An 18,663-nucleotide genomic window follows, 5' to 3' on the forward strand; every position below is an offset into this window, starting at 1 on the left:
TGTAGATATCTCAGTTTCTGCAGACCCCATGCTTATTCGGAAGGAAAAAGCATCTTTAATTATATTCTGATTGTTTTGTCATCATTATATTCAGTTTAATATCCATTTAAATGCTGCAATGTGTTGGATAGGTTTAAAAAATTGACTTTCAAACCAACCTATCTCTGTCCAGGTCTTTATTTGTCCCTCTTTTCCTCAAGTTTATTTGTATCACTCCCTCCTATGTTTTCCTTGTCTTTCAACTGTTGACTTAATCTACTGTAGTATATCTACTAAACTCGAGGACTCTCATCCATTCTTTCAACGTCTTCTGGGTTTCGTTTCCTAGTTCAAATTTAGTTCACTTCTCGACGTTGATTTTCCATCTTTTATAGATTCTACAAAACGCTTGTTTGAATTGCAATTTTTTTTTAATAAAAAATTTTGGTACTTGTACAGTTTAATCAAGACATAAAAAAATGAAAATATCGAAAAAAGTTTAAATAGTACGTATCCTTTATGGAATGAAGTTCTCTGAAAAAAAATTTAAATTAATTTCATCAAGTAGTTTTTATTTTACAGCAAAAAAACAATTTGTTATGATACCGAGCAAAAGGTTAGCTTTTTAGGAAGTAAAGCTAGTAATAAAGATGGAGGGAGTGTCGGCGCTTTAACTGGAGTTATCTCCCCGTGTCGTTCCTAAAATCCAAACAAAAATTTTAAACAAATCCAAGATGTCTGCCTTCAACATGCTGTCATAAAAACGTGTTTTTCTGCTGAAAAAAAAAAAACAAAAAAAAACTACTCTATCAAATTAAGTGAAATTTTTTTTTGTGTGGGAGATTTTCAGTTCAAAACGGATACGTACAATATAACTTTTTTTTTTTTTTTTCGATATTTTCATTTTTTAATGTCTTAATTAAACTGTACAAGTACCAAACTTTTTTTTAATTAAAATCGCTTTACACATCTGTTGTCCCAGTGTAATGAAATCTCTTACTTCCTTTACTACTTCATAAATAAAGAGGATCAACAGAAACCTTGATAAGATAACCTCAATAATTTAACATTTAACAAACTTTTGTAAGCGACATTCCTGTATGATAAAAACGGATTCTTTCATGCTACATCTAGAAATTGTTGCTGAAAGTTTTGTCCTTATTACCCCCCCCCTTTTTTTTTTTTTTTTTTAATTACTTTTACAATGCTCAACTTTTTAGTTCTTTCTATTCATGCTAGATTAAAATTATCTGTAATGAGCGTTCCTCCAATTTAAGCTTCCACTTAGTAAAGGGGGCAATATTAACGATACAAAAATGGGCTAAAATTTCTTTTATTTTAATGTCAAGGGTGTGAGTTCCATTAAAGAAATGTTGATTTAATTTGAATAAAATAAAATATGCATCAAGTGCGCTTGAAACCGAAATCACAACATAATATTAGGAAAATAAACAAATATTTTACTTGTTTGAAATTAAGGTAAATATTCAGATACATTACAACAGAACACCGACCACTCTAATTTTTTTTTTTTTTTTTTTTTTTTTTTTATTGGGGGTAATCGAGGTCGCTGACAACAAATCTGATACTCGAACCGGGGGGAAAATTTACTGTTTGCATGGTATTAACCCCTGAACCCATGAACTACTTTCCACCATTTTACAGCCTCCGTTTATGCTACGCGCACGCAGCAGCACAAACGACTGCTTGCTTCGATGCTTCACCTAGAAAACTGCCTTCTCACATGGCGTACCAATCTTCCGCGGAAAATTTAAAATTAGATGAAAAAGAAATAAACCAAGTTGCGGGGGGAGGATGTAATTTAATTTTAATTTTTTTTTTTTTTTTTTTTTTTTTTTTTTCCACAACATAGAATTTTCTAATTTTCAAAAATACATTATAGCACTTTTTGTGTGGAAAATTTAAAATTAGTTGAAAAAGAAATAAAACAAAAGGAAAGCACTCCAAGTTGGGGAGAGAGGGGGGGGGGTAATTTAATTTGTATTCTAATCGGTAAATTTCGGTGCGTTACTTATGGAAAAATGGTTAACTAAACTGCAGAAGCACCTATTAAGCCACATAAGTTCTATAAATCCCCCTCCCGCAAAAAAAAAAAATGAAAAGCATAAAAATGTTTGGTGCGTATGTTTTTGTAAACCGCATTAAAAACTATGTGAGGCAAAAAAAGAAAATATCCCCCAATTTGTTGTACTTTTCTTTAATTGTAAGTCATTAAATAATATCAGTCCGTAATTTTTTCCACCCAAATGTACCTTTTTGAAAATTCTATGTTCCAGGAAAAAAAAAAAACAATTAAATTTTAAATTACCCCCCCTCCTCCCCAACTTGGAGTGCTTTCATTTTCTTGTTTTATTTCTTTTTTAGCTAATTTTAAATTTTCCACGGAAGATTGGTACGCCATGTGAGAAGGCAGTTTGCTAGATGAAGCAAGTCATCGTTTATGCTGCCGTGCGCACGTAGCGTAAACGGAAGCTGTAAAATGGCAGAAAGTAGTTCGTGGGTTCAGGGGTTAATACCATGTAAACGGTAAATTTGCCCTCGGTTTGAGTATCAGATTCGTTGTCAGCGACCTCGATTACCCCCTAAAACACCAAATTAGTGGTCGGTTTTCTGTTGGCAAGTATCTGAATACTTGCCGAAATTTACAAATATATTTTGGACCTATACTCCATCCTCAGTATGTTTCTTGTTTTCTTCTTCCTTGCCATGTTGTAAAGTTGGAGAAAGTCTGTTTGTAAAGAGTTGCGTGTTGTATTTTGAAATGTTGGAACTGTGCGTAGGCAATGCAAGAATAACGTCAAGGGTGTGAGTTCCAACATTTCAAAATACAACCGCTGAGATACAACGCGCGGTTCTTTACAGACTGTTCTTTCTCCAACTTTAAAACATGGCAAGAAAGAAAAAAAAACATACTGAGGATGGAGTATAGCTCTGAAATATATTTGTTATAAATTTCAAACAAGTAAAATACTTGTTTATTTTCCTAATATTACGTAATTTGGCTTTCAAGCACACTTGATGCATATTTTCTTTTATTTGTCTATGCAACTGAAAGAAAAATGTTTTTTTAATTCTCTCTCCTATAACTCTAACGGCATACACTTTGGGTGGGTTGAGCCAGGTTCACATGAGTTCACTGCGTCTTGCATCAAGGGGGTCGACTCCTGTTGATCGACGATGGAATCTTCTGCATACTTTAGCCATTCTCCATCCCAGTGAAATACATTCTATTATGTCCTATATTTACTGCAAGGAAAAAAACTAAATTTCTATAAATGTTGAATATTATCGTAAGCAAAATTAAAATCTAAATCATTTGAATTAGATGTGGAAATGACAAAACTTATTGCATACAAAAAAAAATATAATAAAGTTATTATGAGATCTAATAATAAAAAAGAACAATTTTTTAATTCTAATATTTATTAGGAATATTAACAGAAGTAATGTAATCTGGGCTGTACACATAGGTCACACAAGGATGACATGTTTTTATTTAAAGACAAATAATAACCAATATGTCATGCATGTCAGACTGCAAACACAAACATATTCTTACTGAATACATTTATCTGCACTCTATAAGAGAAACTTCCTATACAGCAAGTAAAAAGAATAAACTGTTAAAAAAATAGAAAATAATGAACTTTTTATGCTTTTAAAGAACTAAGTTTTTTGTTTGTATGTGACCTTTTGATGATCCCCAAATGAGGGATCTCCTTTATCACATACGAGTCAAACCTCGGTCATGGACCCCAATGTGACCTGTGCTTATTCTTCACAGGGGACTCGGTTGATATGGTCGGAATCACTTCACCTTCGTGTTGGTAGGTCACTGCTCCCTCGGTTTGTCACACTGGAAATGAATCAATTTTCATGCACGCAAAAGAAAGACAGACTGAGATATCTCTATTCTACTGGTTAATTCAAGTAAGATATACAAAATATAACTTATATACAATTGTTCGGATGTTGAATTTTGACAAAACTCGATCGGGTCTCAATTAGATTTAATTACTGTTTTGCGGTGGTGATGGTCGGGAAGAGAGGTAGCGACAACTCTTCAATTAGTATTAGATTCACTCAAATCTCGGCTCCAACTGACGATTTTAGCATGGGGACCTGCTTATGTAGTCAGGTTAGGGGTAAGTTCGGTTGTTCCCTAGACCAATCGCCAATTAGTATGTCATCTCAGGGGAATCCCCGTGTGTGTACCTGTAAATCTGCAAATACTCTCGGGCCTGTTTCTCACGATCAGAAAAGGTTAACCCCGTGATCCCTCGGTCTGGCATTGTGCTCAGAGGCCAGACGTCCCTGAGTTGGGGCTCGCTGGCACCGGAAACAAAATTATATTTTGTTATGTCTCTCAAATTGTCACTTTCATCAAACAGTCAGATTTATATGTCGGTTTCATTAAAAAAAAAAAAAATAAAATTCATAATCCTCAGCAGGGTTGGAGGCCGATGCCCGGGCAGACAATAATACTTGACAAATAAAACAAGCATATCCGCCCACCATTCTACGGTGTTTTTTTTTGGGGGGGGGGGGTCTCAACCACCCCCTAATAGGGAGCCCTACCGCTCCCAGAGACTGTCATGTCACATTTATTCCAGAGAATCCAACTTTAATTCAGCATTAAATGACCTGAAAAAGGTTGATATGCCATAAAACGAATAAAGAGGAATACTGTTAGGATTTGAAGTGCCTTTATGCATTTTAAATCCTTGTCTATAAAAGATTAAGTAAATTTTATCAAAACAAGTAGGACTGCTTTGTGAGTTGCTATTAGAGAGGCTATGTGGACAACAGAAGATGGCTTAATTCGTTTAAATTTATACGAAGATAAAACTCAGGATTTCTATGTTAAATGGGGATAACTAGCCAATAAAATAATTTGTCATAAAAAAAGATAATTTTGCATTTCCACAACCATATAATTATACTGTCGAATTAGTTCTATATTTTCTCTTAAATAGAATGTGTTTTGCAATCCTTTAGAAATTGATATTCAGACGACTTGATGGAGATCTCCAGTGATGCATTAGACTCCTTGCCCATTTCAGGTTTTGGATTATACCTGCCCAAGCAGCACCAGATCATCTCCTTGAAAGCTCTTTGTTAAGTGTGCTGATATTGCAAAACAAAAATAAAGATAGATCCTGACAATGTTCTTCGTTCTTTTGTAATGCTATGTCAGCAAGCATCAGCCAATAAGCTGGAGTACATGTATAGTCGTGAACAATACGAAAAAATGAAAACTTATTTTTTTAGTCCATCCTCCACCCCCTTTCTAAATAATATACACTTTCTTTAACCATTTACCACTATAATTTTCACTTTTTAAAAGTGATTACTTCTGAATAAAACATTTCTCATTGTTGTATTCACGTTTTTTTATTGCCTCTAAACTTTAAGAATAGTTCGCGTTTTTCAGTTAAAGCGTTTTTAGAATACAAAAAAAAACGTGGCCACACTGAAGAGCTGTAATACAACAGAACTGTCTGTAGATGACTATAGGACCTTGTGTTGAGCACTAAGGTAAGTGATAGTTAGCAATATCATTAATGATATTGCAAAGCTCTTGGTAAATGTAATTGGAGCACTCTCCAGTTGTCAATGTTTGTATAAGAATTGAATAGCAATTGCAAACATTGCCTATCTAATGACCAAATGGTTAAAATCACTTTAAGTCGTATGTTTGATCTCAGCTTGAAGTAGGTGCTGATCTAGCCACAGTGAAGAAATGTCGAGCAGTCTGTAGATGAGATGTATATAAAACAATTTGGATAAATTGTTTTATGCATTCAAATGTTGATTATTAGAATTCTATAAAATTGTTGATTCATTGGTCATCTTAATTTGGATGTTTGGACTGAATCAGATGGCCATGTTTTTTAATTTAATTTTTTATTTTTTTTTTATTTTTTTACTGCTTTTTATTTTCAGGGCAATGAAGCAGATTATGAACATGCAATTGCAGCCACAAAAGAAGCTTGGAATATTTGGGCAGATGTAAGTGTCTTGTGTTTACCTTCAATTTTTGAATATTCAAATCAAAACTGCAATAGTGTATGTATATAAAAAAAAAACATGTTTCATAAGCACAAACATTTTTCAACTTTTAATAATTGAAAGAAAAAAAGAATACATTACTTTTTGACACTTTGAAATTTGATAGGAATTTGGAAGCATTTAAACTGTCAAATAGTAATTTTCTGGCTTTAAAATTCTTAGTAAATCCTTACTACTTGCTTACTCATTTGGGTTTTACTTCCATTTCCTCTCCGTATCCAAGGATTGCAAGTTCTGCTATGTCAATATTCATTCTCCACCACTCTCGATCCATTGCTTGTTCAGCTTTGAGACAAGTGCTCTAATTGATGCAATTAGTCCATCTTTTTTATGAATGGCCTCTAGTATAGGAACTAGGGATGACAATGCTCTCCATTTTTCTTGGCCACCCACTACGATCCATGCGCTGAAGGTCATAGTGTGTGGCCTAGAAAAATCCTTATTTAATAAAAATTTAGTTCAATTTATGACTAAGCAATATCCTAATAATTTAACTTTCAAGCAATATCCTAATAATTTAACTTTCAAGCAATATCCTAATAATTTAACTTTCAAGCAATATCCTAATAATTTAACTTTCAAGCAATATCCTAATAATTTAACTTTCAAGCAATATCCTAATAATTTAACTTTCAAGCAATATCCTAATAATTTAACTTTCAAGCAATATCCTAATAATTTAACTTTCAAGCAATATCCTAATAATTTAACTTTCAAGCAATATCCTAATAATTTAACTTTCAAGCAATATCCTAATAATTTAACTTTCAAGCAATATCCTAATAATTTAACTTTCAAGCAATATCCTAATAATTTAACTTTCAAGCAATATCCTAATAATTTAACTTTCAAGCAATATCCTAATAATTTAACTTTCAAGCAATATCCTAATAATTTAACTTTCAAGCAATATCCTAATAATTTAACTTTCAAGCAATATCCTAATAATTTAACTTTCAAGCAATATCCTAATAATTTAACTTTCAAGCAATATCCTAATAATTTAACTTTCAAGCAATATCCTAATAATTTAACTTTCAAGCAATATCCTAATAATTTAACTTTCAAGCAATATCCTAATAATTTAACTTTCAAGCAATATCCTAATAATTTAACTTTCAAGCAATATCCTAATAATTTAACTTTCAAGCAATATCCTAATAATTTAACTTTCAAGCAATATCCTAATAATTTAACTTTCAAGCAATATCCTAATAATTTAACTTTCAAGCAATATCCTAATAATTTAACTTTCAAGCAATATCCTAATAATTTAACTTTCAAGCAATATCCTAATAATTTAACTTTCAAGCAATATCCTAATAATTTAACTTTCAAGCAATATCCTAATAATTTAACTTTCAAGCAATATCCTAATAATTTAACTTTCAAGCAATATCCTAATAATTTAACTTTCAAGCAATATCCTAATAATTTAACTTTCAAAATTCTATAAAAAAAATTATAACTGGGTAAAATAATGACCAAGTAGAGCTGGGATATAACGGCTTCCAACTAGCTGCATATAAAGAACATTTTAACTATTCTGAATTTGATTCTGGAAACTTGAAGTTTCTGGTTCTTTACAAATACTTGAATTTCACTACTTGTTCTATCAGTTCTTTTCTATATTAACATTGAAGTGTGTATATATTATAGAATGGATGTCTTTTAAATCTTCCATTTAAGGAAAACTTGTTCATCTTGATTTGTGGGCTTCTTGTTTGTTTGAGGAGGTACTATATTTTAATAGTGTTGTTTTTCCAGCAAAGAACTATTCAAAGTATTTTCAATTAACAAAAAATAAAAACATTTTTTTATAACATTTTTATGAAAATGTGAGAAACTAAAACCTTTTGGGGAACTTCTATATGAAAAAATATTTAATCTTGTATTTTTTGTTTTCATTGTAAAGATTCCTGCACCTCAGAGGGGGGAAATTGTACGGCAAATTGGAGAGGCCCTGAGGGAAAAGATTGACCTTCTTGGAAAACTGGTGAGTCTTATTAGAATTTATTTTATTTTTTTTAATGAAGGTACCTGATATTGTTTAAATTTTAAGATGTTTGCAAGATTCAGTGAAATGGCACTTAGATCTCTGCTTCAATTACGAGTGACTTCCGCTTAAATATTGGAAACGCAGATATGAGGTTGCAACAAAATGTATTTCATAATTATGACTAGGTCTATGACAAGAGAATATTCTTTTCATTATTTTGACTCTCAAGTATATATTGGTTAATATCTTAGGTTTTTAGATAGTTATGTGGTTCTTGGTTGATTAACTGTGTCGGATATATACAGGGTGACCAAAAAAAAAAAAAAAAGCTAAATGGAGGCCATCTAGAACATATGCTGTAGAACGGAGAAAAAGGCCAAAGATCCTAGTGTTTTGATGTGATGTTTTGAATATAATAAACTAGTTATGACCAAAGTTTTATTTAATTCGGACAAAACACTAAGAAACGGGGCCTAATTAGAGTTTTTTTTTTTTTTTTTTTTTTTGGGGTCCCCCTGTACTAAATAGTCAAAACAATAGAAATATTCTCTGTCCATAGCCCTACTTATGATTATTTAAACATTCTTTTAAATCTTTTATTTCACGTTTTTAATATATTGAGGAAGGTCTCATTGACTGAATTATTAGCTGCATGAGCCCTCAAAATATCTTGATTTTAATATTTTGATCTTTTTGAAGTTTTAAACAAAACTGCTTGCATTTCTGTTTAACATTTAGTTATATCTTTATCTGCACCTCCCCCCCCCCCCAAAAAAAAAAACATTTTGACAGTTGTTGTAATAGAAAAAAATGAATGCTCAGATTTTCATGTCAATGTTGTCATATTTTTAACACTTGTGCAAGTTTCAAATATTTTGCTACATTGTGATATGTCATAAAACTCTGAACAAGATGACGTTTAGATCTTTCTTCATCTCTCCTTGTTAATTATCACTTTTTTTTTTTTTTTTTTTTTTTTTTTTTTTTTTTTTTTAACTTATGATTTCTTTAGTATCAGATTTCATAGCTGATTGAAAAATACTTTCCGTTGGTTTTCAACAGCTTATATTGCTATTATGTTTCAGAATGTTTGAGATGATCGTTTGAATTATTCAAACTAATGTTCTCATCTTGAATGGTATTCTTACAACATTTCACCTAATGTGACCTCTGATCTTTTCAGCTATAGCTTGTTGAACTTGTGAAATCTGTATAGACCTCTTTGTTTAAACTGCACAAGCTAGCCCGGTAGATTAAATAAAAGGTTTTCAAAATTCAGTTCTGATTCCAGAATTTGACGAGATACCTCTGAAGATGGTCGAAGGCTATATCGGCCAAAATGCGAGAATAACATCTAAGGCGAGAACATTAGTTTAGTTTGTAATGAAATATACATTTATTGTCTGTAGTAATATTGAACTTTAACACTGTTTGATCTGCATTGTGTTTTGACTAAATTATGTCACTTGAGATTATTTTTCTGAAAACTTATGTTTTTGCTTTGACTTTATATGCAGTAATATGCAGATCATAACTACATGCTGATAATTTGGATAGCGTTAAAATTAAAAACATCATTAAAATGAATATATTTGTTAAACTCCTACTGTAACATTAAAGGAATCTCTGGAAATGGGAAAAATCCTTCCTGAAGGAATTGGAGAAGTACAAGAATTTGTTGACATTGCAGACTATGCTGTGGGACTCTCCAGAATGTTTGCAGGACACATTTTTCCTTCAGAACGTATGTGGCTTTTCAGCATTTTTTGTAATTGCTTATAAAAATTTTGCAACTGCTGTTTCTAAATTTATTAGTAAATAAATCTTTTACACTTGGCTGTACTTTTTTTTTTCTTTTTTTTTTCTTTTTTTTTTTTTTTTTTTTTTTTTTACAGAAAATTACTTATTATACTGACTAATTATGTAATAAAATTAAAACCAATAACTTGTTAACGGCATTTGCAATATTGCATGCAAATTTAGATGTTAAATTCGTTTGTTGAATCTTTAAGAATCATATTCAAGTAATTTTTTAAAGCTAGTTTAATTTTTATATATTGTTACACATACAACAATTTAGAAAATTTTGCATTTATCTATATGGAATAAATGTAGAATTTATATGCATATACTTTCATTTTAACTAGTTTCATGTGATAATTCTTTTGGAATCTGTACCATCTTTTAAAGAACAAATAAGCCATCCTTTTAATTTTCTAAGGTTCTACGTAATCTCTTAAAAATTACTCAGATTTTTAAATATAGAACTTGGGTTTGTTATATTAAACTGGAAGATTCCAAATAGTAAATCCAACTCTTCCAAACTCACTTCAGACACCCATTTCCTAATTGCATTTTTTGTTTAGCAGTATGTAAGACATTTTCAAAATAAACTGAATGAATTCAAAAACAGCAGTAAACCGAATTTACTTGTATCAGGAATGTGTATTATAAAAGAGGCCTTTATAAAAAAAAAATAAATAAATAAAAGAACTATGACCTCCATTTGTTGTCTAGAACATAATTGCTCCTCTTTACCTTTAGCTAGAAAATATGCAGTAAACTTCTTTTTTTTTTTCTTTTTTTTTTTGAGAGAGAAAAAATTCAGTATTTTCTGTGATTTTTTTTTTCCTTTTTTGTTTGTTTTTTTTCTTTTGTTTTATTTATATATATATATATATATATATATATATATAAATGCACTGATGAGCTGCGAAACAGTACTGTATGTGGATGACTATATAAATATATATATATATATACGTGTTTAAATTTCATATTATATTCTTTTTTGCCACGAAAAACATACTTTTATATTGACTTGAAAGTTTTTTAATGTATAACCTTACTAGTAATTTTCTTTTTGTCTTAAAAAGTAAAATCAAATGAAAAACTCATTTTTTCAAAACGAATTCCCTGCCTAGTCTATATATTAATCTTATTTAGCTTACTGAAATACATTTGTAAAGTGTTATCGCAAACCAATATGACTTTGAGAAAGACATTGTGAAATGATCCTTATTTTGTACTAAGAGAGGCATCTTGTTAATTCTACTTGTGACCCTATTGTAACCTTTTAAAAATAGATTATCTAAATATTACAGTCTTTCTCATACACAGAATATCTGGAAACAGATTTTTTTCCTTTTTCTCTTTTGGATACTAGCCAGTATTATTTCGTGAATGTTGCTACATTTAAGATGGGTAAAATAACCTTGCGCTGTCAGTTCACTGGTTATTTCCCCATGACCTTATAATCTAACAATTTTGGCATCCATTGTTATGTACAGCAACAACCAAAATGTAGAAATTCCTTTGTAGATCTTTTTTATCTTAAAGATGGAAAGAAAAAAAAAAAAAAGTTTTTGAAGAAATTTTAGACTACCAAATGTTATGTAATTAAAAAAAATCTTTTTTTTTTTTTTTTTTTTTTCAAAAACTAAGATCAATAGTCATATGTTATGGCAATAATCATCTTTGGTTTTCTTAAATCCTTACATTAAATTTATTTGCATCAAATTGTTAAATTTATTTGAAGAGCGGGATAAAAATTAAATTGTTTCTTCCAATCTAATGTAGATATACTGGATTTGATACTTGTTTTCTTTTATAAACATAAATGAAAGCGTTCCAGGTTTTCAGATTTCATCAATTGTATAAAAAATTTTTAAAATTGCTCAAATGAATTTTCAAACATGTACATAAAGTTACAATCTGCCATGTGTTTTAAGCAATTACGTGAGGTTTTTACGAGCTTGTCAGTCTGACTTGGGGTTTGTGGTAAAAAAAAAAAAAAACACCTTAACAGCCCCCAAAAATCAGGTACAGAATGATCATTTTATATTAAATTTATATATGGAACCGATTTCTCACTAAATTATACCAATTTTTGTTCCAACTTTTCAGCATGTTCACATTTTATTGAGGGGGGTGAGGTAGTTTCATTTGGAATCGGCAACTGTTCCTATTTACAATGCCTCCCCACGGGACAGTTAGACACCAGGGGTCGTTTTTAACGTGGAGAAAAGGAACAAAAATTAAAATTGTCTCGGTTGTGAAGGATTTCTCCTCCACTGACAGAACAAGAAATTCAAGTGCAGCATCTGAAAAACAGATACTACACTTTGATCTTGTCCCGAAGGATAAGTACGGAATGGGCACCTGTCTTATTTATTTTATTTTTATGTAGTGATTTTCTTTTTTCCCCCTACTTGATAGAAATTGACACTTTTAGTCACATACTTACGTACTGATTTGACATTACTAAAAAATATTTTCAAAAGCAAAATAAAAATTAGGCAGATATCACATTGTTGAAAATAATTATTGGTAAAATTCATTAAGTTTCAAATGTTGATGCATTTATATTCAAACTATCAAACTTTTCTTGTTTTGTTTCTTTTGTAATTTTTTTAATTCCATGTTTTCAGGTAAAGGTCACGTTTTGTTAGAGCAATGGAATCCTCTTGGTACTGTTGGAATTATCACAGCTTTCAATTTCCCAGTGGCCGTTTATGGTTGGAATGCTTCAATTGCAATGGTTACTGGAAATACTATGCTTTGGTGAGTTTGACCAGAATAATAAAACTTTTTTTTTTTTATTTCTCTTCTATATAATCGAGTTTATTCATCTTTCTTTCTGCATAGCCGTTGTATTTTGTTGAACGTTCGTTGATGTTAAATGTAATTCAAGATAATTCCTTTCAGAAAATAATTTGATCTGAGATAGATAAGATTTATAGTGCTATGTAGAGGTTGGGGGGTTAAAAGTAATGCAAGTTGATGCAACCACAGACTCCATGTGTGCAACAAAGGCATAACAGTGTATAGTAGGTTCGCACCAAATCCAAACTTCAGATGCAGAGATGTCTATGACTAACAATATCTATCAACTAAAAATGCCTTGGATAATCAGATTTCGACATAGTTTTACTAAAAAACTGGAAATACTTCTGTTTAGAAAAGAAAATTCCTTAACATCTATAATATAAATCTCACTTGTCTGTTTAAATGTATGTATGTATGTATGTCTGACTAAAACTATCGACAGAGGCAACAGATTTTCCCGAGATCGGTAAAGCTAGACCCTCCGGACGACAAATATTGAAAAATTGACTAAAAACATTAATTCCTTCACCCCTTAACTGGGCACTTTTCTATAAGACGGGGTTACTTTTTTTTTTTTTTTGCTAATATTTTCGAAAGTCATCCCCTCTTTTCGATTGACTAGCCTGGATGGACACAACGGCAAAGACGTGACTTTTTTCACGTTCTTTTCCTCTTTTGCAGTACAGGTTCGAGCCTGCTTGCCTGCTACCACTTTTGCTCAACACACACCTCCAAACACTCGGGCAATGCTGGGCACCCAGGCTATTGTATTAATAAAATAATCTACTTACATATTTGAAGAGTGTTTAGCAAATTAATGATAAAAATGTTAACGTTACGAAGTGGACATTTCCCATAAGTCATCCCAATTATCAAGAGTAAGGTCTGTGAAAGCTGCACAAGAAGCATGTTAGTGATCCTTAGGCCCCCATCCAAGCCTCACTTGCACAACTCCAGAGAAATGACAGGGCAATGATTAGTTGCATGTGCAACATAAAGCCAGGCCAGATCCAGAACATTAGATCAGACACTACTTTGGAATTTTGATGTCTTAATAAGGGCCAAGTCTTTGCCAATTTGAGCATGTTAAAAGAAGCAAGGGGTATATATTAGCACTTGCAAAAAACCTAAAACTGGATAGCAAAAAGAAAGCCTTAAGAAAACTGCACAAAGCATCTATCTGTAGCAAATGGACACGTTTAATCCTCATAAACGTGATCACTTGTGACTTGGCATAAGGACAGTCAGCATTGAACGTCCTATTCATCATTCTCATCACTATCATAACTAGTGGTGGGACGATGAATCGTTAATCGTAAGAATCGTGTATTTTGGGAGGAATCGGAATCGCATCGTTAAAAAATACCTTAATTTTCCGATTCCTTCATTACGATTCTTTTAGTCTGATGTTGAAAAAAAGAAAAAAAATTCCTGATATTTCTAACCCCAAGAGAGAAATAAAAAGAAACCAAAGAAATTCATTATTAACAGGGCAATGCTTAGTGCCCCTCCCTTACAAGGTTCATTCATTCAGATCTATTGTAATCAAAAATACAAAAGAGTTAACTTGAAAAGAAGTATGCAGGGCTCTACAATACATTGCGAGTAAAAATAAAAAAAACGCTTATCTTTTTGGCGATTGTTTTTTTTTACTGACAAATCTTCTAATACTGAATGAAAATGCTTTTTCAACTTATATTTTCCTAAAATAAAACAAGCAAAGTCAAATTATTTAAACAGTAAAAGGTTTAATAGAACAATATACTTTTTTTTTTCTTTTTTTAAAAGAAGGCTTTTGAAAGAAATATCTCTAAAATGAAATTGATCACGTTGTATTATTTCGCAAAGTTTTGACAGTAGTCGGTTTCTTTTGAAGTTTCAAAAAAATCGACCCCATACCTATCTCTTCCAAACCTAAAGTTATTAAATAGCCCCTTCGTTAATTTAAGGGTAATTAATTCAATTCAGTCAAGTTATTTTTTTTTAATTTCATTGAAATAAAATCCATTATTTTTTTTTCTCCAGAAAGATAAAACCCTGAATTTGATTATATTAAAAGCAGAATAATATAATCTTTATTCTAGAATTTTAAATTGAAAATTAAAAGTGTTTTGCGCAGTTCTTTGCCGAACGAAAAAGAAATTAATATATATTTTTTTAAAAGGTTTTGTAATCAGTTAATTTTTATGTCTAAATAATATTTACGATTAATTAAATAATTTCATTTTAAAAAGTATTTATAAATAGAATTTTACTAAGGACTTATAGTTAGTTGGGTTTGTATTACTGTACACATAGATTCGAAAAAGTTGTCAAAAAACAAATATATAACAAATAAATGTTATCAAAGGCAAGATAAGTTATTTTTCTACCTAACTGGATATATTTTTCGGGTTTTTATTCAATGTAACATGTTTATTCAGCTCGAAAAGCATACATTGTTTACCGATGTATTGGAAAATTCAAAATGGCGCCCGACACTCTTTAACACGGTAAGTTTGGGAAAAGATGTTATAAATAATAAACTATACAAAATACTGCTAGAAACTCGCTCAATATATGTTACCGTGACATATTTTGATATATATTCAGTGTTTTTTTTAATAGTATCTTGTCTAGTTTATTATTTATAACACCTTTTCCCGAACTTACCATGTTAAAGAGAGTGTCGGGCGCCATTTTGAATTTTCCAATACATCGGTAAACACTGCATGTTTTTCGAGCTGAATAAACATGTTACATTGAATAAAAACAAAAAAAAATGTATCCAGTTTGGTAGAAAAGTAACTTATCTTGCCTTTGATAATATTTGTTTGTTATATATTTGTTTTTTGACAACTTTTTTGAATCTATGTGTACAGTAATACAAACCCGGTTGGTTATTTTGTATCTACGGCGCCATGTCACGTGGTATATTTTTTTTTTTGTTTTTTTTTTTTTTTCATTAGGCACGTTCATTTATAAATTGTTAAATTAAATATTTATCTTTTTTATATTTTATATTTTCTTTCTCTTCCGCTATATTTTTTTTAATTCATTAAATCTGTTAATTATGAGGACCAAAATAATGAATCGTGTGTATTTATTCTCTAATTTTCTTGTTTTTGTTCTGTTATATAAATTCTATTTTATTTGTTTTTTTCTCTGAAGGATAAATTCTATTTTCTTTGAGTTTTTTTTTCTGTATTCCAATTAAGTAAAATAAATTTTCTCTAGAATAAATTTTGCTAATTTTTCCGTTTAGTTTGCTATATAATAATTTTATTTAATCCAAAACACGACGGTGTAGACATAAAATATCTCTTCCAAAGTTAGGGAACATATTTGGGAACTACCGACCATAAGTATAAAACTACCTGGTATATTTCAAAACAATAAATTCCCTAGGAATCGGAATCGTACTTGGTATCGGAATCGTTAATCAATATTTTCCTGGAATCGGAATCGTATAAAAATTAGGAATCGTCCCAACACTAATCATAACGCTTCACTTCACCGAGAGTTCATTTGTCAGCCAATGTCAGTCATCCCTCAGGTTCACATCGGAGCAAGCGACCGTCTGTGATGTGGATGATAGTCTGCAGGTTGATGCCACAGGGATATTGTATTATAGGCCAGCATAATTGCATTGACACAACGGTTCTCATCAGATCACCGAAGTTAAGCAACGTTGAGCCTGATTATTTCCAAATGGGTGAACATTTGGGAATTCTAGACGCTGTATGTGCGCCCCACTTATCTCCGCATTTGTTTCCAGCCGTCGTGTGCATACACTTCACTTGGCACTGGTATTTAACAATGTCAACTCTGGAGAGTTGTGGTTGGAGATTGCACACCTGCCACAAAAATTTAATGTGCAAGCACCCCTTCGCGGGTATCTATAGGCTGTCAAAGACTGATGGTGCCTGTTATATATAGCCTCAGTTACACAGATTATTCCGTGTTTTGGCAACCTTCATTCTGGCCAAGTTAAGTGTTACCCACTCTTTCCGGGGAAGTTCAGAGCCTATTAAGGTCTTCTATCTGGGCCAGAAAACCCCTGTTGCTGGTGTATTTGACTGATTCATTTCATCTAAGGGTACAAAACCGATAGGTTTGTATAGTGTGAATGATAGGTTTCAATTTTTAAAAAGGGAGGTAACTGTATTCGTCCTTTTCTTTCTTATAAGTGCTGAAGTCCAAGGGAAGTAATTTGGTATTTAATATCGAGTAGAGTGACTTGCAGTGTAAAGTGAGAATTGTTTATGGTTGATGCTGTCAAGTAGAGGTAACAATAAACAAGCATAAAATCTAATTTGGAGGAGTATTGATGAAAGTAGTTGGAGGGAAAATACGTTTTGTTTTTGCTTTTTGTTTTTTATTTTTTTTATTTTTTAAATAATGCAGAAAAAGTAGGTTTCTAATTAACTAGAGCCACGTCTAGCTGTGGGTTGTTAGATTTTTTATTGAAATCTGCTTTTTCCAGATGTTTTCCCTAAAAATGTAAAATCTTAATTTTGCTGTGAAGGATAAGTCTGACTTTAAGCAAATAATCAGATAATGGAGTTAAATTACTTTTGTTTGCAGATTTTTATGATGGAGTTGTGATTCCCAGATCTAGAAATTCATCTCAATTTCAACCTTTTTTATAGCCATTAGCTACTTCCATGCAAGTTATTATAAAAAATATTGGGGGGGGGGGGGGGTTAAATTGTGATGAACTGTAAATGCAGTTTACAATTCATCTCATGATGAAATTTTAGTCTGGCAACCTATACTTTAGGACTACTACTTAAATTTACTTGAGATTTATTACATTTTTGTGAGAGACCCACTCTAATCTTCATCTTTTTTGTTCTCCAGTAGTAAAAAGGTTCTTCTAAACTAAGGTCATTTTTATTTTTGTCTGTATTGTTTGGTTTTTTGTTTTTGTTAGCTAGATTTTCCTCGCATTAAAAACTTAACTACTGTCCAACTCCTCCCTCATAGGGAACAAGTAAAGGATGACATTATTTAAGATATATTTCTAATGGACATTTAGGAACATTCTAAACTAGATCAATTCATAGAGATTAGTAATGGATATTTGAGTCTTTCTGACGATCTTAATTTTATTTTTTTATTTTTTTATATATACTAGCAGTTCAGCCCGGCTTTGCTAGGGGCCTATGTTACTGTTCATAACTTGCCCTATGTGTGAATACACTTAATGTAAGATTTCAAATGTTTACACCAAAATTTGTCTGAGTAATTTCGTAGAGACTGCAGATGTCAATTCTTTTTAACTTCGACTCCAATTTTGACCCCTTAACATTTATTACTTGTCTCAAATCAGAATACAAAGTTTTACCCATGTCCAAGTTACTGGCATCTAAAATTTCAAGTTATTAGACCCTAAATTGGTGGAGGGATTTGGTAGAATCTGCAAAGGTCAACTCTTTCAACTTTGACTTTTTGGCAGCTAAATTTTCGCACCAAAACTGATTAAAATGCTTGCTACATGTCTGATTACTAGTTATGTATAAATTTCAAATGTTTAGACCCAAAATTGGCTGAGTAGTTTGCTAGACACTGCAAAGGCCAAATCTTTTGAACTTTAACCTCTTGACAGCTCAAATTTTCAACCCAAACCGATTTAAAAAAAAAAAAAAAAAAAAAAAAAATTGCCCTATCTCTGAACACTTTTTATGTAAAATTTCAAATGTTTAGACCAGATATTGGCTGAGTAATTTGATAGACCATAGAGGTCGAATTTTATAAAACTTTGACCCCTTAACATTTAATTTTTGGGGCTCAAATCAAATTAAGAAATTTGATCCATGTCCAAGTAACATACATTTAAAATTTCAAGTGTTTATCCCTAAAATTGGTGGAGTTTGGTAGAATTTTCAAATGTCAAATCGTTGAACTTTGACCTCTTGACAGCCAAATTTCTGGTCGAACACAGATTAAAAAGATTTTCCCAAATCTCAATACTCCTTATGTCAAATCCCGAGTCTCTATAC

The 18,663-nt window shown here is 31.3% G+C and overlaps 1 protein-coding gene across 1 annotated transcript in view; it reads left to right on the forward strand.

Annotated features, from left to right (window-relative positions):
* The window catches only part of LOC145269268 (alpha-aminoadipic semialdehyde dehydrogenase-like), a 57,753-nt gene that overhangs the window by 13,305 nt on the left and 25,785 nt on the right, over positions 1-18,663 (forward strand). Inside the window, exons 3-6 of the mRNA XM_080124938.1 lie at positions 5,947-6,012; positions 7,988-8,068; positions 9,692-9,815; positions 12,502-12,634. Of these exons, the coding sequence (XP_079981064.1) occupies positions 5,947-6,012; positions 7,988-8,068; positions 9,692-9,815; positions 12,502-12,634 (404 nt within the window). The remainder of the gene's footprint in view (positions 1-5,946; positions 6,013-7,987; positions 8,069-9,691; positions 9,816-12,501; positions 12,635-18,663) is intronic.

The sequence above is a fragment of the Euprymna scolopes genome, chromosome 4 (genome assembly GCF_053919585.1).
Source record: "Euprymna scolopes isolate OS-2025 chromosome 4, ASM5391958v1, whole genome shotgun sequence".
Taxonomy (NCBI): Eukaryota; Metazoa; Mollusca; class Cephalopoda; order Sepiida; family Sepiolidae; genus Euprymna; species Euprymna scolopes.